Source organism: Girardinichthys multiradiatus, chromosome 5 (genome assembly GCF_021462225.1).
Source record: "Girardinichthys multiradiatus isolate DD_20200921_A chromosome 5, DD_fGirMul_XY1, whole genome shotgun sequence".
Classification (NCBI taxonomy): domain Eukaryota; kingdom Metazoa; phylum Chordata; class Actinopteri; order Cyprinodontiformes; family Goodeidae; genus Girardinichthys; species Girardinichthys multiradiatus.
The window spans coordinates 4563580-4586778 of record NC_061798.1 but is presented as its reverse complement, the minus strand read 5'-3'; the positions used below and the strand labels follow the sequence as shown (position 1 = coordinate 4586778).

The window sequence follows — 23199 nt, the reverse complement described above, 5'->3', positions numbered from 1 at the left end:
CTTCCAGGATTGCCCTGTATTTTGCTCCATCCATCTGACCAGCTGTCCTATCTCTGCTTAAGAGAAGCATCCCCACAGCATGATGCTGCCACCTCCATGTTTCATCTAGGGGATGGCATGTTCACCATGATGAACTGTGTTAGTTTTCCACCACACATAGCATTTTGCATGTTGACAGGAACAAACAACTTTTTGGGTCTTATCTGATCTTAGCAGATGTTTGCTGTGACCCCTACATGACTTGTAGCAAACTACAAACATGACTTCTTAAACATAATATCTGTTCTGTCAGCAGTTTCCCACCTGAGCTGTGGGTCTCTACAGCTCCTCCACAGTTACCCGGGCCTCTTGGCGTCTTATTTGATTAATGCCCTCTTTGCCTGGCCTGTAGGTGGACGGCCGTGCATTGGTAGGTTTGCATTTTTGAACTGTGACATGTTTCAAGTTTTGGGGTGTTGTTTTACAACCTAACTTTACTCTAAACTTCTCCACAACCTCCTCCCTGACCCATCTGCTGTTCCTTGGTCTTCATGGTGCTGTTTGTTCGCTAATGTTCTCTAACAAACCTCTGAGGCCTAAAAGAGAACATCTGCATTTATACTCAGGTTGAATTATATACAAGGGGACTCTGCTAATTAGGTGCATAGTGAAGGCAGGTAGTTGCACTAGGTTTTATTAAGTGGTATTACACTAAAGGGGACTGAATACAAGTGTATACTACACGTTTAGATTGTTAGTTAGAAAGTGTTTTGAGAATAAATGATCATTTTGTCTCCTCTTCATGGGTATAACTTACTTGTTGCTGGTATAAATGGCAAGAACACAAAAAATCCACAAAACTGAAGTTTGTGGTCTTAACCTGATAAAATGTGAAAAGGTTCAAGTGGTATAACATTTTAGGCATTGCAATCTGCCTTTGTTAGAAAAATGTATAACTTTTATTCTGCTTTAGAAAATTTGCTCACAATGTGTCGCAAAAGAGCAAATTAACATCAAAAATCTGTTGAAACATGATCAGTTTAGGCTGCAAATGACTTTAAGGTCAGTAAAACTAGCTATAATAGGAGACAGAGTAAATCAGTCATTAAATCAATGACCAAAGTCACTAACCTATGGTCACCAGCAGTCGGGGCTGTTTCAGCTGTGAGAAGAGGCGTGTAAGGCTACTGGATTTCAGCTAATCCTCTTAGCTCCTTCCTCCACCCTTCTGTCTCTACTGATCCTTCACCCCACACACCTCAGCAGTGCATGCTGCCACCATGTACAAAATGTATAATGAACAGTGGGACGAAGAGAGCGATGACGAGAAGAATTCCCTTTACTCCTCCTTCTGGTCTGACGGAGAGGAGGGAGACAAGGATGAGGAGGTGGAGATTACAAGAGTGATTGACCCCAGACCTGTCAATGATCCAGAGGGCTCGCCTCCAGAGAGTTCAAGGGAGGAAAATCCAGAGTTAAAAAGCCAGCGGATTTTTAATAGAGGGGCTCTGGAAGAAAGGAGTGATGATGATGACAATGTTAGGAAAGCTACCAGCAGCAGTTCTGGTAGTCCAACAGTAAGCCCAATGACCTCCGGCTATGGCACATACAGAGCAGAGGAGCAGGAGTTGGCAGACCTCAGAGATGATGATTCCGTGATCAGGTTTAACCAAGACAGCCGAGAAGATCTGTCTGTGTTCAGAGACAACGAAGAGTACCCCCGGTCACTCAGAAGCTTCACTGAGTTTGATCATGAACCGACACATGGGCCAGATGTGAAGGAGTCTGTGGTGTGTGTGTCAGAGGGCAGCAGTCTTCCTGCTGCTGCAGCATGCTGTGAGGATGACGGCACACTGAAAGAGATCATGAAGCATGTAGTCGCAAAGTCAACATCAGAGGTACAGCATCTTCACGCTGATGCAGATAACATGCTCTTGTTTCAGAAGAAGGGTTTAGAAGATGCAATAGTTCAAAACAAAAAAGTAAAACAGGAGAAGCTTCTATTCAACGTGGAGAAAAATACAGAGCGTGTATTTGTGACCGATGTTCCAGACGAGTCGTCAAGCAGCAAAGTTATCAGGGTCATCGACCCCAAAAGCGATTTTAGCTGGAAGACCCATGAAAAGATGTCAAAGGAGAAGGGAGGAAACCTGGCCAGGATGAGGGGTAAATGCTTCCTGTCTGTACATTTTAACTAACTTTGGAAAACTGAAACCCTTGTTTTTAACATGCAGTCATTCTTTTTCGTTGTTTACTTTGGTATACATGTACAGGGGTTGGACAATAAAACTGAAACACCTGGTTTTAGACCACAATAATTTATTAGTATGGTGTAGGGCCTCCTTTTGCAGCCAATACAGCATCAATTCGTCTTGGGAATGACATATACAAGTCCTGCACAGTGGTCAGAGGGATTTTAAGCCATTCTTCTTGCAGGATAGTGGTCAGGTCACTACGTGATACTGGTGGAGGAAAACGTTTCCTGACGCGCTCCTCCAAAACACCCCAAAGTGGCTCAATAATATTTAGATCTGGTGACTGTGCAGGCCATGGGAGATGTTCAACTTCACTTTCATGTTCATCAAACCAATCTTTCACCAGTCTTGCTGTGTGTATTGGTGCATTGTCATCCTGATACACGGCACCACCTTCAGGATACAATGTTTGAACCATTGGATGCACATGGTCCTCAAGAATGGTTCGTCCTTCTTGGTGGTATGCTGACATTACCCTGGATACCGTGGCTCTTGATACATCACAAAGACTTGCTGTCTTGGTCACAGATGCGCCAGCAAGACGTGCACCAACAATTTGTCCTCTTTTGAACTCTGGTATGTCACCCATAATGTTGTGTGCATTTCAATATTTTGAGTAAAACTGTGCTCTTACCCTGCTAATTGAACCTTCACACTCTGCTCTTACTGGTGCAATGTGCAATCAATGAAGACTGGCTACCAGGCTGGTCCAATTTATCCATGAAACCTCCCACACTAAAATGACAGGTGTTTCAGTTTTATTGTCCAACCCTTGTATATTATAACCTCCTTCACTAAAAAGATCATTCCAGTGAATCCCTTAGAAACATTTATAGGTCTGGTGGCACTTCCTCTCTCTGAGGGAGCAGCTTCTGCTTTAGCAGCAGCCTTTTTTAAATAGTTGCTGTATACAATTCTGTATGACTAAATATTGTAAGTCAGAATTTGAGCCTCACCTTTTTAAAGAGTAAAAAGCTCAATGTGTTCATAAATTCTGGTGTTATTTAACAGATGCCACGAGCCGTCTAGAAGAGCAGATAGCTGAGCTTGATTTATCCACGTCACATCAGAAGGATGATGAAGCAGAGAGTGAAGATGTAAGTGATGAGAGTGACTACCAGAGTTCAGAGACGGATGGTGTCGACTCAAGTGCCTTCGAATCCTATATCAAAGGCATGGTGGGTAAAGTAGTTCTCATGAGACATTTTTATGGTCACTTATATATGAACATCTGTGATCTTTAAAATCTTTTCTTTCAAACAGATTCAGACACAGAGTTATCAGGATGTAAGGCCCAAACCAAAATCCTGTAAGTAACCAGAGATCGAAGGACTGGCCATAGCTAAGCTTTGCTATTCAAGATCACTTTAGGCCCAGTGAACCTCACTGACTTTATTCTCATTTTGAATTACACCCTATAACTTTTGTTTTTATTCTTGCTCATAAATCTTTGTGTGACTGAACAAATGAACTTGGGTAACAGTCATCCGACCAGTGATGTGTCAACCAGTCATAAAGAAGACTGATCCAGTGGCCAAGTAAGTTGGAAATTTCTCTGCTAAGCGTTCGCAATTATCCACATCTGGGTCAAATGTAAAAAAAAAAAAAAAAAACAAGGAAAAACAATAAAATGATTATTCTATGGCAAAGGAAGTACAGGGCTAAGATTAAGTAAAACTAGCTCAGTTTTTCCAAAAACTACATAGAGAACCCATGTACACTATATTGCCAAAAGTATTTGCTCCCTGATTCAAACATTGATTCATGTATTCTAATCCTCCATATGTGTAGAAAATCCTGCTCCTAGTCATGCAGAGTGCATTTGTGAAAGAATAGGTCATTTTCAGGGGCTCATGAATTCCAGGATGGTACCATGATAGGATGCAACCTGTGGATAAAGTCCTGTCCTGGAGGGGTAAGCAACTGTAACTCAGCCACAAAGTGGGAGGCCACGTAAAATCACAGCTGGATCAGTGGGTACTGGGGTGCCAACTTTCTACAGTCGGTAGCTACAGGCTTCCAAACTTCATGTGGACTCAAGATTAACTCAAGAACTGTGCACAGAGAGCTTTATGGAATGGGTTTCTACAGTCCAGCAGGCACAGCAAAGCCTTACATCACCAAGTGCAATGCAGAAGGTCGAATTTTGGATTCTGGGCAGGGAAGAGATGTCATCTGGTATAATGAGTCATGCTCTCTAACTGGCAATCCAGTAGACGAGTCTGTGTTTGACACCTGCCAACGGCCTCCTCCACGTCTCTTGGTTTACTGGCCTGTCTCCTGGTAGCTCCTCCAGGCTCTGGACACTACGCTGACAGACACAGCAAACCTTCTTGCCACAGCTCACATTGATGTGCCATCCTGGATGAGCTGCACTACCTGAGCCACTTGTGTGGGTTGTAGAGTCCGTCTCATGCTACCATGAGCGTGAAAGCACCACCAACATTCAAAAGTGACCAAAACATCAGCCAGAAAGCATCGGTACTGAGAAGTGGTCTGTGGTCCCCACCTGCAGAACCACTCCTTTATTGAGTGTCTTGCTAATCATCAAAGATTTCCTCCTGTTGTCTTTTCCATTTACACAACAACATGTGAAATTGATTGTCAATCAGTGTTGCTTCCTAAGTGGACAGTTTGATTTCACAGAAGTTTGATTTACTTGGAGCTATATTGTGTTGTTTAAGTGTTCCCTTTATTTTTTTTGAGCAGTGTAGTATGGTGGAGAGGGAATTATGGTGTGGAGTTGGGTTTGGCCGACAGATCCAGTGAAAGCAACTCTTGATGCTTGAATGTACCAACACATTCTTGGACAATTTCATGCACCCAGCTTCATGGGAAGAGTTTTGTGATGGTGCTTTCAGTTCTAACTTTACTGTGCACCAGTGCACAAAGCAAGTTCCAATAAGACATGGATGAGTGAGCTTGGTGTGGAAGAACTAGACTGGCCTGCACAGCGTTCTGACTTTAACCTAATTGAACACCTTTGGGATTAATTAGGACATAGACAGCTTCCAACATCAGTGTCTGATCTCACAAATGCTCTACTGGAAGAATAGTCCCATAAATTGGCTTGAAAACTCTTTGGAAAGGCGTCCCAGATGTTATTGCTCTAAAGGTAACATCTTTTTAAGCCCTATCTATTAAAAATGGGATGTCACATATAAGTTCATATTTTTGGCAATATAGTGTTTTCTTTGTAATGTTTTTCAGAATCAGAAAAGCTTTATTGCCAAGTACGTTTTTGGACATACAAGGAATTTGTTTTGGCGTAGTCAGTGCAATACAATACAAATTAAAAAGTATAAACATATCTACAATATAATATAAATATATGTGCACAGTTTTAAGTTAGTGAGAGTAAATATAGAGCAGTATAAGATGCAAGAGCGGTTCAACAGTGCAGATGATCAGTGTGCAAGTAAAGCAGGAGTCCAAGCTGAGCGTTAATGTAACGCATAGAGTTACAGGTTACAGGTGTCCTGTCAGCAAAAAAAAAGGGGGGGGGGGAAGGGAGAGTGTCAGGGTGGTTTCCGGGCTTTGTTAACCAGGCTGGTGGCAGATGGGAAAAAACTGTTCTTGTGGCGTGAGGTTTTGGTCCGGATGGACCGCAGCCTCCTGCCAGAGGGGAGAGTCTCAAAGAGTCTGTGACCGGGGTGGGAGGGATCAGCCAGAATCTTCCCTGCCCGCTTCAGGGTCCTGGAGGTGTACAGTTCCTGGAGCGACAGTAGACTGCAGCCAATCACCTTCTCAGCAGACTGAATGACACGCTGCAGCCTGCCCTTATCCTTGGCTGTAGCAGCGGCGTACCAGATGGTGATGGAGGAGGTGAGGATGGACTCAATGATGGCTGTGTAGAAGTGCACCATCATAGTCTTTGGCAGGTTGAATTTCTTCAGCTGCCGCAGGAAGAACATCCTCTGATGGGCTTTCTTGATGAGGGAGCTGATGTTTGGCTCCCACTTGAGATCCTGGGAGATGATGGTTCCCAGGAAGCGGAAAGATTCCTCAATGTCAATTGTGGAGTCACAGAGGGTGATGGGGGCAGGTGGGGCTGGGTTCTGCCTGAAGTCCACAACCATCTCCACTGTCTTTAGAGCGTTGAGCTCAAGGTTGTTCTGGCTGCACCAGTCCAACAGATGGTCCATCTCCCATCTGTACGCAGACTCATCACCATCAGAGATGAGTCCAATCAGGGTGGTGTCGTCCGCAAACTTCAGAAGCTTGACAGACTGGTGACTGGAGGTGCAGCTGTTGGTGTACAGGGAGAAGAGCAGAGGAGAGAGAACACAGCCTTGGGGGGAACCGGTGCTGATGGTCAGGGAGTCAGAGACGTGCTTCCCCAGCCTCACGCGCTGCTTCCTGTCAGACAGGAAGTCAGTGATCCACCTGCAGGTGGAGTCGGGCACACTCAGCTGGGAGAGCTTCTCCTGTAGCAGAACTGGGACGATGGTGTTGAAGGCAGAGCTGAAATCCACAAACAGGATCCTGGCATAGGTTCCTGTGGAGTCCAGGTGCCGGAGGATGAAGTGAAGGGCTATGTTGACTGCATCATCTACAGACCTGTTGGCTCTGTAGGCAAACTGCAGGGGGTCCAGGAGGGGGTCGGTGATGTCTTTTAGGTGTGAGAGCACAAGGCGCTCAAAGGACTTCATCACCACAGAGGTCAGGGCGACGGGTCTGAAGTCATTAAGCCCTGTGGTCCTTGGCTTCTTGGGAACAGGGACGATGGTGGAGGACTTGAAGCAGGCTGGCACATGACATGTCTCCAGTGAGGTGTTAAAAATGTCTGTGAAGACTGGAGACAGCTGATCAGCGCAGTGCTTCAGGCTGGCTGGTGAGACAGAATCCGGACCAGCAGCTTTCCGGGGGTTCTGTCTCCTGAAGAGTTTGTTGACGTCCCTCTCCTGGATGGAAAGAGCCGTCCTCGGCGTGGGTAGGGGGCTGGTGGGGGGGAACTTCAGGGTGGGGGTTGGAGGTGCCAAGGCCCCTCTTGAGGTGGGGGAGGTGGGGGTGGTGGATTGTGGCTGCAGCTGTTGGGGGGCGTCGTGGGAGATGGTTGCAGGACTGTCCCTTTGTCTTTCAAAGCGGCAGTAGAACTCGTTCAGGTCGTTGGCGAGGCGTCGGTCGTTGATGGAGTGGGGGGCTTTCGGCTTGTAGTTGGTGATTTGCTTGAGCCCTTTCCAGACAGACGCAGAGTCGTTGGCTGAGAACTGGTTTTGGAGCTTCTCAGAGTACAGTCGTTTGGCCTCTTTCACTGCCTTGCCAAACTTGTACTTTGCCTCTCTGTATATGTCTTTGTCCCCACTCCTGAAGGCCTTTTCCTTATCCAGTCTTAACCTTCTGAGTTTAGCTGTGAACCAGGGTTTGTCGTTGTTGTAACTCACCCTGGTGCATGATGGTACACAGCTGTCCTCACAGAAGCTGATGTAGGAAGTCACAGCCTCTGTGTACTCGTCCAGACTGTTGGTAGTAGTCCTGAACACATCCCAGTCTGTACAGCCTAAACACGCCTGGAGATTCTCCACAGCCTCACTGCTCCACTTCCTTGTCGTCCTCACAACAGGTTTGCAGAGCTTTAGTTTCTGCCTGTATGCAGGAATCAGGTGGACCATGATGTGGTCGGATTGGCCCAGTGCAGCACGTGGGACGGCGTGATAAGCGTCTCTGATGGTGGTGTAACAGTGATCCAGAATGTTGTCCTCTCTGGTCGGACATTTTATAAACTGTCTATATTTGGGGAGTTCGTGGGTCAGATTACCTTTGTTAAAAGTCACCAGCGACGATTACTAAGGAGTCCGGGTTGGTCCGCTCCACACTCAGTATCTGGTCGGCGAGCATGCGCTGTGCGACCTGCACGTTAGCTTGTGGCGGGATGTAAACACCGACCAGGATGAACGAAGCGAACTCACGGGGGGAATAGAAAGGCTTATCAGTTTTTTCCATATATGGTAAGGGTGAGCATTTTCACTGTCTGGCTTGAAATGCATTTAAAATGTCTGTTTTATAACCTACTTATATTGGTCCAAAATTTTAGATATGTGTTCATTTTATTTGTTCCTGTTAATTCATGTTTGTTTTCTTATGAAATAAATAATTAGAAGACCACTTAATTAGACGGTCACTTTTTCTATTTTTAACCGATTCCCTGCAATAGTTTCTCAAATACACCAAAACTCCCATTTAAGGGTGAGCAAATGTGGCTTTCTAGAAAACTCACTCAAGTTTTTCCTTTTGTTAGGACTGTTCTGTGTTTAAAATGAGAGGGCATAATATAAAACGGTATTCTTGAATAGGTTTTAAAAACATGCTGCTATACCGTGTTCCTGTTGCAGCATTCCAGGGACAATGATTGTAGGAATAATTATTTCAGCTGGAGATAATGTAGTGGTGCAAATAAAGCAGTGATGTCCAGCCAGTAATGAGGAAATGGGTCTTTTCTTAGAGCATTTTTATGCTCAGTGGTGCCCCCTATTGATCACAACACTTTGGTTAAAAAGTGTCTGGGATTTGCTCATGTTCATTTTGCTAAAAAACTGGACTGACACCAAATTATTTTGGCTAAATAAACTTGGTCATAAAATAGAGCAGGAAACATTTAACTCCAAGACACGTTTTTCAGTGTTTGGGATAAACTGGTGTGTAAGTGCAGACGCCAGTAGGGAAACCTCCAAAGTTTAGTGTTTTTTTTTCTTCTGTGGTCCAAGGTTGTCTGACTGACCATTGAGCATTTCTGTAGGAGACCTAGCTACTACTGGTTGGAGAGCGGCTCTGAAAGTCAGAGGCTCAGTATGACATTGTTATAGATTATTATTGGTGACCTTTTTGAGATGACCTTCAAGTGAAAAGAGGAAAATTGGTTGTCTGGCAACAAAAGGCCCAAATGTGTCACTCTTTACCCAGAACTTTAAAAGAAATACAATTCACTTTAAACAGAACAATAATACTCCATAATAATGAGGCAATAAAGGGGTTCAGTCTTACCTTAATAGGGAATACAAATTCAAAACCAAATTGGTACAAATATGTTCCATTTATAGAGAACAGGAAACTTTGCATATAAAATAAGTAAACAGCCTGAAATACTTTGACTTCAGTTCATCTCACTGTTTTGCACCAGTTTCTATTGATCTACTAAGGTTATTTCCATGAAGAGTTTAGTAAAAACAAATCTATGCAACACTTCAGGAGCCTGGACCATGTTCGGTACCAAGGGGGCATGGCTTTATATGACAACAAATACAAGAAACAAGCCTTGAATTGTGTCATGTGTAACTGTCCTTAATTCGCATCAGTCTTTCCTTAGAGTGCATTGTTGTTAGTATAAAGGTCCTGTCATGTTGTTATTTTTGTCTCTGCAGGTATTTCCAGTACAAACAGATGTGGGAAATGTTCCAAGTGTCTGGAGAGAAGGACAGGAAAGCTCTCCGCTGGGAGATAAAGGTATGGAAACATGGAACTTTCTTCTTTGAACAATGTTTGGTGCAATTGCTTTATGGGCTGATACACAAATATCATTTTTTTTGCACAATCTTCTTGTTCTCAGGAAAAGCTTGCATACCAGCCTCTGCCTGTGAGTATTTCTTATAATTTTTTATACCTGTATACGGTATATAAAAAAAAAAATCCTCTTTGACTGTTTGGCTCATAGTTGGATCAGTTTAGAATCGTTTTTTTTTTTTTTTCAGAATCAACCTTTACATTAATGGCCACGTTTGTGAATAAAACAAGGAATTTAACTTTGGTTTCCATCGTTAAAATCATATAGCAAGCATCAGTCCCAAACATCCACCACAATATGTAAAAACACATTGATTGTGTGTGTATTTATATATGCTGGCATTTCATACTGAGGTTCTGGAGAGCTGAGCTAAAACTTGTTTGATCCCATGACCCATGATAGAAGGTAAGACTGCAGGTTAGCAAATAAAACTGAATAATTCAACCGTTCTTCACCTTTTCTGTTGAGGTTTTTGTTGTCATGAAGCTTTCTATACTAAGCTATACTATGTTTAATATGCTGTTAATAAATAAAATGAATATAATTGATTTTACATTAGGGGGTGTAAAAACTCAGCATTTCTCAAGCCTAAAGAAGCAAACATTTAAATGTACTAGTTTAAAGAGAGATTCATTGTTTAAACGGAGACACATTTAATATTTTCTTTTTCATTTAGATGTTTTTAAATAGTTTCCATGTTGGGAATCGGAATGTAATTGTTGGTTCTGTTTAAACTTTCTTCAAATTATTCCCAGGTTTTTTGTTTGTTTGTTTTGCTGTTGTGAAGTATTTTCAGTTAAATAAGCCTATATTATACAACGTATTCTAATGTAACCTGTAAAAGATAAAAAATTAAAGATAAAGCTGCTATGTTTACTAAAGTAATTTAGCAATAAAAGAATAGATTCACCAAAATCACATCATGGTGTTGAGATGTCACACCAGGAGTATTGCTTAAATTTCCAGTGGTCTGTCCTTGGACACTTTCTGAGCAGTAGATGTAGCAGGTTCTCACATCTTTTTTGCAGTGCTGTTGAACTGACGACACACGGAGATATTTAAATGCTGCGGTTGGCTTTAACTGTAAGATCTTGACCAAAAGATGGCAGCATAGCCTCCGTGGCTAACAAGCTCCCATGATAAACGGACAGTTCTGCTTCTAAGGGGAGTGATATTAAAGAAACTGCCCTAGTTAAACATCTCTGGGTTTAGCTGGGTAAAAGGGTCCAGTGGTAAGAAATGCAGTCTGGACACTTGACCCAGGCAACCAAACCACCAGAAACTTCACAAGCTGAGAAAAACATTCCTGAGTAAAACTAAACCGTAAACTAGTGTAAAGAGTAGTTGTTGTAATTGTAAAGCAAAACGATTCAACCACTAGGTGGTTCCTGTTGCACTTCCTGTTTTGTTTCATGCACTCCATGGTGAATGGGTTACAGGTCAGCATAACAGGTAATCTGATTTAATAGCCACATTTTCTACCTGACAGATTTAGTATTGAGCATTTCCAAGAAAAATGACAGCACTGTTTACTGATTCAGCTTAAAACAGATCAACCAGGTCTTCCCATCTTGTTTCCTGTTGCATTCCAGAGCTTTACCTTTAGGACTACTGTGATGAACAGCGTTCACTGATGGTGGTTTTAAAGAAGTATGCATGAACCCATGTATACAGGTCCTTCTCAAAATATTAGCATATTGTGATAAAGTTCATTATTTTCCATAATGTCATGATGAAAATTTAACATTCATATATTTTAGATTCATTGAACACTAACTGAAATATTTCAGGTCTTTTATTGTCTTAATACGGATGATTTTGGCATACAGCTCATGAAAACCCAAAATTCCTATCTCACAAAATTAGCATATCATTAAAAGGGTCTCTAAACGAGCTATGAACCTAATCATCTGAATCAACGAGTTAACTCTAAACACCTGCAAAAGATTCCTGAGGCCTTTAAAACTCCCAGCCTGGTTCATCACTCAAAACCCCAATCATGGGTAAGACTGCCGACCTGACTGCTGTCCAGAAGGCCACTATTGACACCCTCAAGCAAGAGGGTAAGACACAGAAAGAAATTTCTGAACGAATAGGCTGTTCCCAGAGTGCTGTATCAAGGCACCTCAGTGGGAAGTCTGTGGGAAGGAAAAAGTGTGGCAGAAAACGCTGCACAATGAGAAGAGGTGACCGGACCCTGAGGAAGATTGTGGAGAAGGGCCGATTCCAGACCTTGGGGGACCTGTGGAAGCAGTGGACTGAGTCTGGAGTAGAAACATCCAGAGCCACCGTGCACAGGCGTGTGCAGGAAATGGGCTACAGGTGCCGCATTCCCCAGACCTGGGCTACAGAGAAGCAGCACTGGACTGTTGCTCAGTGGTCCAAAGTACTTTTTTCGGATGATAGCAAATTCTGCATGTCATTCGGAAATCAAGGTGCCAGAGTCTGGAGGAAGACTGGGGAGAAGGAAATGCCAAAATGCCAGAAGTCCAGTGTCAAGTACCCACAGTCAGTGATGGTCTGGGGTGCCGTGTCAGCTGCTGGTGTTGGTCCACTGTGTTTTATCAAGGGCAGGGTCAATGCAGCTAGCTATCAGGAGATTTTGGAGCACTTCATGCTTCCATCTGCTGAAAAGCTTTATGGAGATGAAGATTTCATTTTTCAGCACGACCTGGCACCTGCTCACAGTGCCAAAACCACTGGTAAATGGTTTACTGACCATGGTATCACTGTGCTCAATTGGCCTGCCAACTCTCCTGACCTGAACCCCATAGAGAATCTGTGGGATATTGTGAAGAGAACGTTGAGAGACTCAAGACCCAACACTCTGGATGAGCTAAAGGCCGCTATCGAAGCATCCTGGGCCTCCATAAGACCTCAGCAGTGCCACAGGCTGATTGCCTCCATGCCACGCCGCATTGAAGCAGTCATTTCTGCAAAAGGATTCCTGACCAAGTATTGAGTGCATAACTGTACATGATTATTTGAAGGTTGATGTTTTTTGTATTAAAAACACTTTTCTTTTATTGGTCGGATGAAATATGCTAATTTTGTGAGATAGGAATTTTGGGTTTTCATGATCTGTATGCCAAAATCATCCGTATTAAGACAATAAAAGACCTGAAATATTTCAGTTAGTGTGCAATGAATCTAAAATATATGAATGTTAAATTTTCATCATGACCTTATGGAAAATAATTAACTTTATCACAATATGCTAATATTTTGAGAAGGACCTGTAGATTTAAGGAACGTGTCTTGTTTACAGTGGTTGTTTTGCATTTTCTGAATCTTAATCAAAAGAATATTTTTCAAATGTTGCAGATAAACCGTTGAGTGGTGAGGAGCTCATGTTTACTTCACTAAAGATTCAGCCTCTCAACTGACAGCAGTTGTAAAAATGTGTATGCTTTTTCACATATAAAGTCATTACTTTTTTTGGAAATAGTAATTTTATATTATTTTTCTAAAGACCACAGTTATGTAAATACTTATATATTGTAGAGCTGACTTGCCCTCTTCAAAGCTGTGTGTTAATGATCTGAGTCACATTGAAAAGGAGGGGTTAGAAGTGAGCTCGTGTTTCTGCTGGCTGAGCATTGAGTTGCCACACACTTTGGGCTCTTCATGGAACATTGTGTTCTGGAAGAGCCGAAACTATCACACCTTCTCCACCCATGTTGGATGGGAGAAGTGCTCTGACATTCCTGTCTTTATGTTGTGTTTCAGCCTAAACCTCGAAGAGTTTACGTTCCCAACACCTACACTGTTCCGACAGAGAAGAAACGTTCCACGCTCCGCTGGATGATCAGGAACGATCTGGCAAATGGGCACCTCCCACAAAAGATTCATTGTCAGTTTTAAGCTGGACACTGCACACTATTTAGGGATATTTTAATGACTGTTTTTATACTTTTAAAAGTTTGAATTATTTATTGGAATTTTGTGTTACTCATAATAAACAAAGAAAATCGGTCTTGTTGCCAGTGAATACATTGCAGACCAGTAGTTCTAAGGGAAGTCAGAATAGGGCAGTCTGAATGGGTACAGAGGGGTGTAACGCTGGTCGTGCCAAAGGAGCTTCTCTTCCAGAAACCTGACCGTGTCCAGGGTGAGGATGATGGCTTCATGTTTCAGCATGCTGTGTACATTCAGACCTGACAGAGGTGAAAAAAATTAAACACCGTTTAGTTACCTTATATTAGAAGAAGCCCAAGAAATTCTAAAATCTGTTTCAGAACTGGTGTGACAAAAGAAACTGCTAACTCACCGATTGCTGGAATAAGGTTCACTGTCTTTAGGTTTGCTGTAGCCTGGAGCATATTGTCAGGGAACTCTTGACATCTGAAAGCAGCCATTAAATAAATTAAACTAAGCTACAATAGAGCATCTATGTAGACTTACATTTTACAAGATGGAAGCTAAGCCCATTTGCCCTGATGCACATGAACCAGGTAAGATACCCACACATCAACCAGTAACACAGATTCTCCCCAGTGTCTGCATCTGATGAGATCCAGCAGGTACTGAGAGTCTGCTGTGGGAATATTCAGGGAGTCCACAATGTGGAGGTATTGCTGCAGAAAACGGGAGTGTAGATTAAAATCATACATTTATAGTCAATAAAATCCTGTCTGGGGCCAAACCACAACTATTAAATGATCCTTTGTTTGCATTAATGATTTGGTTAGCATTTAAAAACCACATATTTCTAACAGAAAGTGCCAACATTCGTTTCTTCCATGTCAGTTCAAAGTACCTCGAACTGCTGCTGTACATGTGAAGCTGATTCAACTATATTTACTCTGTTGTGTTTACCTGAGCTAACTTGGAGCTTAGCGCCACCTTCAGCCCCAGCACTCGAACTTTCATGGGCAACATGTAATAGTAACTGTTTGGTCCTCTTGGTCCATGAGAAACCCCACCTGAGTAAAAAAAAAAAAAATATATATATGAATGAATCCTTTTAGATCACCATAAAAACCAACTTATCTGGGTTTAAAGCTCACCAAAAAAGCCATTTCTTAAACTTGTAACAATAGTTTAAGTGGAGGGAAGGTTTTTTTTTTCTATCCATATAAAAACTGATGGGAACAGCAGAAAAAGTTACCTCCTCTCCATAGAGGTGATCGGATGCTTCCATGGCGAGCTCTTCCACTTCCTTTTTGTTTCCATGGTTTCCTGCCTCCACCTCGCACCTCTGACCTCACCTTTGTGTTAGCGTGACTCTGAGATATTAAAATAAAGTCGGATCATTAGTAGTCATTTTCATCTTAGCCAAGAAGAAACCAGAAAAACAAAGCACCCTCAGAAAGATGCAAAATACATAAAATCCTAACTCTTCAGTGGTGCAAAGAAAAGCTTAGAGCTCTTTAGGAGCTGAGTTTGGGCTTAAAAAAAATCAATTTACATGTGAGCTGTATGTTAGTAGATCCAGAGTTAGCTTTGCTTTTTCTATGCTAGATTTTAGACAAACTATTTTAAAAGGTGTAAGCATAAAATAAATTGTACCTTAACATTAATACATAATGGAGTTATCACTGTATGATTGTATTGTCTCTTAACCCTGTTTCTAAACATTATCTTGTCCTTTTAATATGGCCAGCGGTATTCATAAATCCTGCTTGAAACTTAATAAATATTAATCAGAGGTCATAAATGTCAGTTGACATCAAGAGCATTCCCATCAGCAACTAATGATTAAAACTGTTTGGATGAATTACAGTGAGGATGTTAGACATCTGGTTGAAAGGATGAGATAAACTGGGTTCTGGTTAGTATGATCCTTTACTACATGTTTCTCATCACAGATATTTTTTGGAGAGGTAAAGGAGCAGTTTGCCGTGCAACTCTACACATTCAAGTCTCTTCATATACAGGTCCTTCTCAAAATATTAGCATATTGTGATAAAGTTCATTATGTTCCATAATGTCATGATGAAAATTTAACATTCATATATTTTAGATTCATTGCACACTAACTGAAATATTTCAGGTCTTTTATTGTCTTAATACGAATGATTTTGGCATACAGCTCATGAAAACCCAAAATTCCTATCTCACAAAATTAGCATATTTCATCCGACCAATAAAAGAAAAGTGTTTTTAATACAAAAAACGTCAACCTTCAAATAATCATGTACAGTTATGCACTCAATACTTGGTCGGGAATCCTTTTGCAGAAATGACTGCTTCAATGCGGCGTGGCATGGAGGCAATCAGCCTGTGGCACTGCTGAGGTCTTATGGAGGCCCAGGATGCTTCGATAGCGGCCTTTAGCTCATTCAGAGTGTTGGGTCTTGAGTCTCTCAATGTTCTCTTCACAATATCCCACAGATTCTCTATGGGGTTCAGGTCAGGAGAGTTGGCAGGCCAATTGAGCACAGTGATACCATGGTCAGTAAACCATTTACCAGTGGTTTTGACACTGTGAGCAGGTGCCAGGTCGTGCTGAAAAATGAAATCTTCATCTCCATAAAGCTTTTCAGCAGATGGAAGCATGAAGTGCTCCAAAATCTCCTGATAGCTAGCTGCATTGACCCTGCCCTTGATAAAACACAGTGGACCAACACCAGCAGCTGACACGGCACCCCAGACCATCACTGACTGTGGGTACTTGACACTGGACTTCTGGCATTTTGGCATTTCCTTCTCTCCAGTCTTCCTCCAGACTCTGGCACCTTGATTTCCAAATGACATGCAGAATTTGCTTTCATCCGAAAAAAGTACTTTGGACCACTGAGCAACAGTCCAGTGCTGCTTCTCTGTAGCCCAGGTCAGGCGCTTCTGCCGCTGTTTCTGGTTCAAAAGTGGCTTGACCTGGGGAATGCGGCACCTGTAGCCCATTTCCTGCACACTCCTGTGCACGGTGGTTCTGGATGTTTCTACTCCAGACTCAGTCCACTGCTTCCACAGGTCCCCCAAGGTCTGGAATCGGCCCTTCTCCACAATCTTCCTCAGGGTCCGGTCACCTCTTCTCGTTGTGCAGCGTTTTCTGCCACACTTTTTCCTTCCCACAGACTTCCCACTGAGGTGCCTTGATACAGCACTCTGGGAACAGCCTATTCATTCAGAAATGTCTTTCTGTGTCTTACCCTCTTGCTTGAGGGTGTCAATAGTGGCCTTCTGGACAGCAGTCAGGTCGGCAGTCTTACCCATGATTGGGGTTTTGAGTGATGAACCAGGCTGGGAGTTTTAAAGACCTCAGGAATCTTTTGCAGGTGTTTAGAGTTAACTCGTTGATTCAGATGATTAGGTTCATAGCTCGTTTAGAGACCCTTTTAATGATATGCTAATTTTGTGAGATAGGAATTTTGGGTTTTCATGAGCTGTATGCCAAAATCATCCATATTAAGACAATAAAAGACCTGAAATATTTCAGTTAGTGTGCAATGAATCTAAAATATATGAATGTTAAATTTTCATCATGACATTATGGAAAATAATAAACTTTATCACAATATGCTAATATTTTGAGAAGGACCTGTAGATATAGGCACACACTTGGTGTAATATACAAAGGTTGGACAATGAAACTGAAACACTTGTCATTTTAGTGTTGTTAGGTTTCATGGCTAAATTGGACCAGCCTGGTAGCCAGTCTTCACTGATTGCACATTGCACCAGTAAGAGCAGAGTGTGAAGGTTCAATTAGCAGGGTAAGAGCACAGTTTTGCTCAAAATATTGAAATGCACACAACATTATGGGTGACATACCAGAGTTCAAAAGAGGACAAATTGTTGGTGCACGTCTTGCTGGTGCATCTGTGACCAAGACAGCAAGTCTTTGTGATGTATCAAGAGCCACGGTATCCATGGTAATGTCAGCATACCACCAAGAAGGACGAACCACATCCAACAGGATTAACTGTGGACGCAAGAGGAAGCTGTCTGAAAGGGATGTTCGGGTGCTAACCCGGATTGTATCCAAAAAACATAAAACCACGGCTGCCCAAATCACGGCAGAATTAAATGTGCACCTCAACTCTCCTGTTTCCACCAGAACTGTCCGTCAGGAGCTCCACAGGGTCAATATACACGGCCGGGCTGCTATAGCCAAACCTTTGGTCACTCATGCCAATGCCAAACGTCGGTTTCAATGGTGCAAGGAGCGCAAATCTTGGGCTGTGGACAAAGTAAAACATGTATTGTTCTCTGATGAGTCCACCTTTACTGTTTTCCCCACATCCAGGAGAGTTACGGTGTGGAGAAGCTTCAAAGAAGCGTACCACCCAGACTGTTGCATGCCCAGAGTGAAGCATGGGGGTGGATCAGTGATGGTTTGGGCTGCCATATCATGGCATTCCCTTGGCCCAATACTTGTGCTAGATGGGCACGTCACTGCCAAGGACTACCGAACCATTCTTGAGGACCATGTGCATCCAATGGTTCAAACATTGTATCCTGAAGGCGGTGCCGTGTATCAGGATGACAATGTACCAATACACACAGCAAGACTGGTGAAAGATTGGTTTGATGAACATGAAAGTGAAGTTGAACATCTCCCATGGCCTGCACAGTCACCAGATCTAAATATTATTGAGCCACTTTGGGGTGTTTTGGAGGAGCGAGTCAGGAAACGTTTTCCTCCACCAGTATTACGTAGTGACCTGGCCACTATCCTGCAAGAATGGCTTAAAATCCCTCTGACCACTGTGCAGGACTTGTATATGTCATTCCCAAGACGAATTGATGCTGTATTGGCTACAAAAGGAGGCCCTACACCATACTAATAAATTATTGTGGTCTAAAACCAGGTGTTTCAGTTTCATTGTCTAACCCCTGTACTTCTAGTTTGCAGAACCGAATTGGGGTTAGGTGGCCTATTAAAAACTCTCTCAAACAAAGGGAGGATTAAGCATTTCCTGGAATACAAGTTTAACCTGATGTAATTATTTGGCACCAAGCTAGCTCTCTGGCTTGGACAAACCAAACAAGTTCTTCACTGAACTAATCTAATAAAAATAGGCTCCAAATGAATATTGTCCTGACTAATAATTACTTGGGTAATAAGTTGGCCAGGTGCAGCTTACAGCACAGAACGACTACAGCACTGCTGTTTCCTGCTCATGTGGCTGAATGTCAGTTCAGAGGATTACAAACTGCTTGTTTATATGTGTCAAATACATATAAAATAGACTTTTAGCACAACTCTAAGCTAAAACTAAGGGGTGCTGCTTCTGCTTTGGCAGTGGCCGATACTGCTTGGTGTGTGTATACTCACTCTATGCTTTAGCATGTTCTGAGCACAATTGTTTTGCATATTTCCAAAAAAAAAACAACACAAAAATCAAAGAAAATCGACTCAAGCTAACAAAATAGGTTTCTCCCCCCACAACATCCGTTCTGATATAGAATAGAGATGAGTGTTTTTACCAGCTGGCTCACAATATGATGAAGGGGGCTTAGACTGGAATTTTATTTGCTTTTTTTATTTAAATCTGTGTTTTGGGGAAAAAAGGACTGCCTAAAGCACCAACTGTGGTGTGGGACCCAAACAACGAATTGAGCAACACTGAACTTAGTAATGAAAACTTACAAAAACTTCAGAAGTGAACATAATATTGTGTATTGTTGATTGTATTTTTATTATCAATTTACAAATATGTAACTTACAATTCTTTTGTAGTTTCTCTGCCATGTTTCAACAGTGTGGAGAACATCAAGCCTGTGTTAGGAGAACAAAGATTTATTTTAAACCTGCAGTAGTTTGGATATTTTAGTTCAGCCTGATGGAAAAGGTTCTACTTACCTTGGAGCCACTGCAAAGACATCAGGGTGAAGCTCAGCCAGACCCAATGGTTCGCTGTCCTTATTCTCCAGAGTCTCCACCCATGTTCGCACGGGGCTCAGGTGAGCAGGAATCGCAGCATCGCATTCCCTGAGTAGAGGCAGCGAGGAGTCTGCTGAAGGTGGAGGCCGCTCTGTAGAAGAACATAAAGCAGCGTGAGAAGGGTTACACGTTATGCTACATGTAGACAACATTTATTCAGATTATTTGTAGATTAATAAAATGACCGCTCAGAGCAAAGTCATTTAATTCATCTACATTTTAGACTTACTTAATCTGGCAGGATCCACAAGATTTGTGGGGAGGCGCAAGTTTGGAGGTAGAGCTGTCTCATTGGAGAAAGAAGAAGCAAACTGAGGAAAAAAAAAAGTTGGACAAACAATGAGATTATCCACATAACAAAAATTCAACTAAGATACTGTATAAAGAGAAATACATGTTTTAAATTTTCACCTAAGAAAAGCTTTGTAGCAGCAGCAGAAAAGATGACCACCATCTAAGCTTCACATTACAGAGCTGCTGCTACTACAGGAGGTTAATTTAATCTTGTGATAACTGTTTTAGTCTCCACCAGGTTCCAAACTTAAAAATATATACTTTAGATCTTTATTACATTTTATGAGTTGCTGATGAGGCTAAGCTGGCAATAACCTGTTAGATTTTATTTTTCAACAGATAAAGACCTACCTCTTCCAAAATCCGACCCTCAAGGCATTTATAGTAAAAAATATTGCAGATATGTTATTCCTGTCATTTCTGCTTCCATGTGTCCTGACATTTGACAGAACGAGTTTCCAATAAGACAATAACAGCAGGACATAAAAGACTGCGGTAAACTGTAGATTCTTTTTTAAAGGTTTTTGTGGTGATAGTGGCCCTTATGTGCAGTATTCAGACAGGAAATGGGCAGATAGAAAAGAGGGGAAGACATGCAGCAAAGCTCCCAAGTTGGGGAATCGAACCCCAGACGGCTGCATTGAGGAATAATGTCTCCGTATATGGGCCAGCCCCTTTACTTTTACACCACACTAAACTATAGATTCTTAAAGGCAGGAATCATCCAATCGGAGTGTCATGGAGACAAATATGACAATTAACATCCAACCATGTTATAAAGCAGGTGTCATCCAGCAACCTTCCTTCAAAGCCTGCAACTCCTAAGTAGACTGCAGAGTGGCATTTGATTAGCCATGGAAGTGGTAGTTATGGTCTGTCTTTTTATGTAGGATGACAGAGAACAGTTAGCCGACTGCTTTATCTATGAAAAAGTCAGGACAGTTGGTGTTCTACACAATTTGCTGAATCGTTTTCATTAGAGTTCTATAGGTCACCAGGATAAATCTGGAATAAAGTTTTGAATTCGGATTGCACAAGATTAGGTAAACAAGACATTTCAATATTGCAATGACAATATCGAGTGTGATTAACCAACATCTTCTTAAAAACTCTTTTCCAACATCATGATGATGGAACCTTCCCATCTCAGTCACTAAGATGTAGCTCAGGTAGGGACATCAAAGTCCATCCAACTGCTGAAGTACAGGTCCTTCTCAAAAAATTAGCATATTGTGATAAAGTTCATTATTTTCCATAATGTCATGATGAAAATTTAACATTCATATATTTTAGATTCATTGCACACTAACTGAAATATTTCAGGTATTTTATTGTCTTAATACGGATGATTTTGGCATACAGCTCATGAAAACCCAAAATTCCTATCTCACAAAATTAGCATATCATTAAAAGGGTCTCTAAACGAGCTATGAACCTAATCATCTGAATCAACGAGTTAACTCTAAACACCTGCAAAAGATTCCTGAGGCCTTTAAAACTCCCAGCCTGGTTCATCACTCAAAAACCCCAATCATGGGTAAGACTGCCGACCTGACTGCTGTCCAGAAGGCCACTATTGACACCCTCAAGCAAGAGGGTAAGACACAGAAAGAAATTTCTGAACGAATAGGCTGTTCCCAGAGTGCTGTATCAAGGCACCTCAGTGGGAAGTCTGTGGGAAGGAAAAAGTGTGGCAGAAAACGCTGCACAACGAGAAGAGGTGACCAGACCCTGAGGAAGATTGTGGAGAAGGGCCGATTCCAGACCTTGGGGGACCTGCGGAACCAGTGGACTGAGTCTGGAGTAGAAACATCCAGAGCCACCGTGCACAGGCGTGTGCAGGAAATGGGCTACAAGTGCCGCATTCCCCAGACCTGGGTTACAGAGAAGCAGCACTGGACTGTTGCTCAGTGGTCCAAAGTACTTTTTTCGGATGAAAGCAAATTCTGCATGTCATTCGGAAATCAAGGTGCCAGAGTCTGGAGGAAGACTGGGGAGAAGGAAATGCCAAAATGCCAGAAGTCCAGTGTCAAGTACCCACAGTCAGTGATGGTCTGGGGTGCCGTGTCAGCTGCTGGTGTTGGTCCACTGTGTTTTATCAAGGGCAGGGTCAATGCAGCTAGCTATCAGGAGATTTTGGAGCACTTCATGCTTCCATCTGCTGAAAAGCTTTATGGAGATGAAGATTTCATTTTTCAACACGACCTGGCGCCTGCTCACAGTGCCAAAACCACTGGTAAATGGTTTACTGACCATGGTATCACTGTGCTCAATTGGCCTGCCAACTCTCCTGACCTGAACCCCATAGAGAATCTGTGGGATATTGTGAAGAGAACGTTGAGAGACTCAAGACCCAACACTCTGGATGAGCTAAAGGCCGCTATCGAAGCATCCTGGGCCTCCATAAGACCTCAGCAGTGCCACAGGCTGATTGCCTCCATGCCACGCCGCATTGAAGCAGTCATTTCTGCAAAAGGATTCCCGACCAAGTATTGAGTGCATAACTGTACATGATTATTTGAAGGTTGACGTTTTTTGTATTAAAAACACTTTTCTTTTATTGGTCGGATGAAATATGCTAATTTTGTGAGATAGGAATTTTGGGTTTTCATGAGCTGTATGCCAAAATCATCCGTATTAAGACAATAAAGGACCTGAAATATTTCAGTTAGTGTGCAATGAATCTAAAATATATGAATATTAAATTTTCATCATTACATTATAGAAAATAATGAACTTTATCACAATATGCTAATTTTTTGAGAAGGACCTGTATATTACTGGAGGTTTGAATGCGCAGCAACCGAAATTACTATTTATTCTGTTTTTAATTCACGTCTATATATATATATATATCAATGTATCCCTGATTTGACATATTACATGCTAATGTCATTGCGTTTTCCAGATTGTCCAGTGCGACTTGCAGCTAAGACCATTTATTTACATAACAGTTTTTTTTTTTCTTACGGTCTTTCATAAATCAGACTACACCTTTCTGTTTATGCTAACAGCGAGTATCGACTGGACCTGGTCAGGCCTGACGCATTTGTTGTTGTTAGAATGAAACCTAAACTTTCTTACCATTTCACTACAACACGGAATGCAGCATGGAGACTGCTAGCTGGGAAGAACTTACCCTTCTAGCCGCTCCTCTGCTGAAAACCACACAGGAGAAACGAAGCATTTTCTTCTTCTTCTTCTTCGACAGACAGTCACGTTTACCCCTGTTACATTAATAACCCACAGTTACCGTGGCAAGCATGATCAGCGGTGCAACGGCGCAGGAAAGGTCGTGGTGACAGACTTATTACTATGCAGTGGGGGGATTGGCGCATATT

At 42.2% G+C, this 23199-nt stretch overlaps 2 protein-coding genes across 10 annotated transcripts in view; one reads left to right on the top strand and one right to left on the bottom strand.

Moving 5' to 3' along the window:
* Positions 1-13707, top strand: part of hyls1 (HYLS1 centriolar and ciliogenesis associated) — a 22690-nt gene extending 8983 nt beyond the window's left edge. For 5 of the 9 annotated variants that reach the window (XM_047365794.1, XM_047365793.1, XM_047365799.1 and 2 more), the window contains 7 exons: positions 296-409; positions 3246-3412; positions 3498-3543; positions 3718-3772; positions 9593-9674; positions 9778-9804; positions 13462-13707. In XM_047365794.1, coding sequence (XP_047221750.1) covers positions 296-409; positions 3246-3412; positions 3498-3543; positions 3718-3772; positions 9593-9674; positions 9778-9804; positions 13462-13596 — 626 coding nt within the window. In that variant the 3' untranslated portion in view covers positions 13597-13707. Of the gene's footprint in view, positions 1-295; positions 410-3245; positions 3413-3497; positions 3544-3717; positions 3773-9592; positions 9675-9777; positions 9805-9919; positions 11450-13461 lie in introns of those variants that run through there. The other 4 variants (XM_047365796.1, XM_047365795.1, XM_047365801.1 and 1 more) reach the window with 4 other exon arrangements.
* mrpl4 (mitochondrial ribosomal protein L4) lies at positions 13610-23199 on the bottom strand. The gene is made up of 9 exons (XM_047365812.1): positions 22998-23199; positions 19794-19875; positions 19484-19655; positions 19348-19399; positions 14843-14960; positions 14551-14657; positions 14200-14309; positions 14003-14076; positions 13610-13889 (listed from the first exon to the last, which is right to left on the bottom strand). The coding sequence occupies exons 1-9, from the start codon at positions 23043-23045 to the stop codon at positions 13744-13746; spliced, it is 909 nt and encodes a 302-aa protein (XP_047221768.1). The 5' UTR covers positions 23046-23199; the 3' UTR covers positions 13610-13743.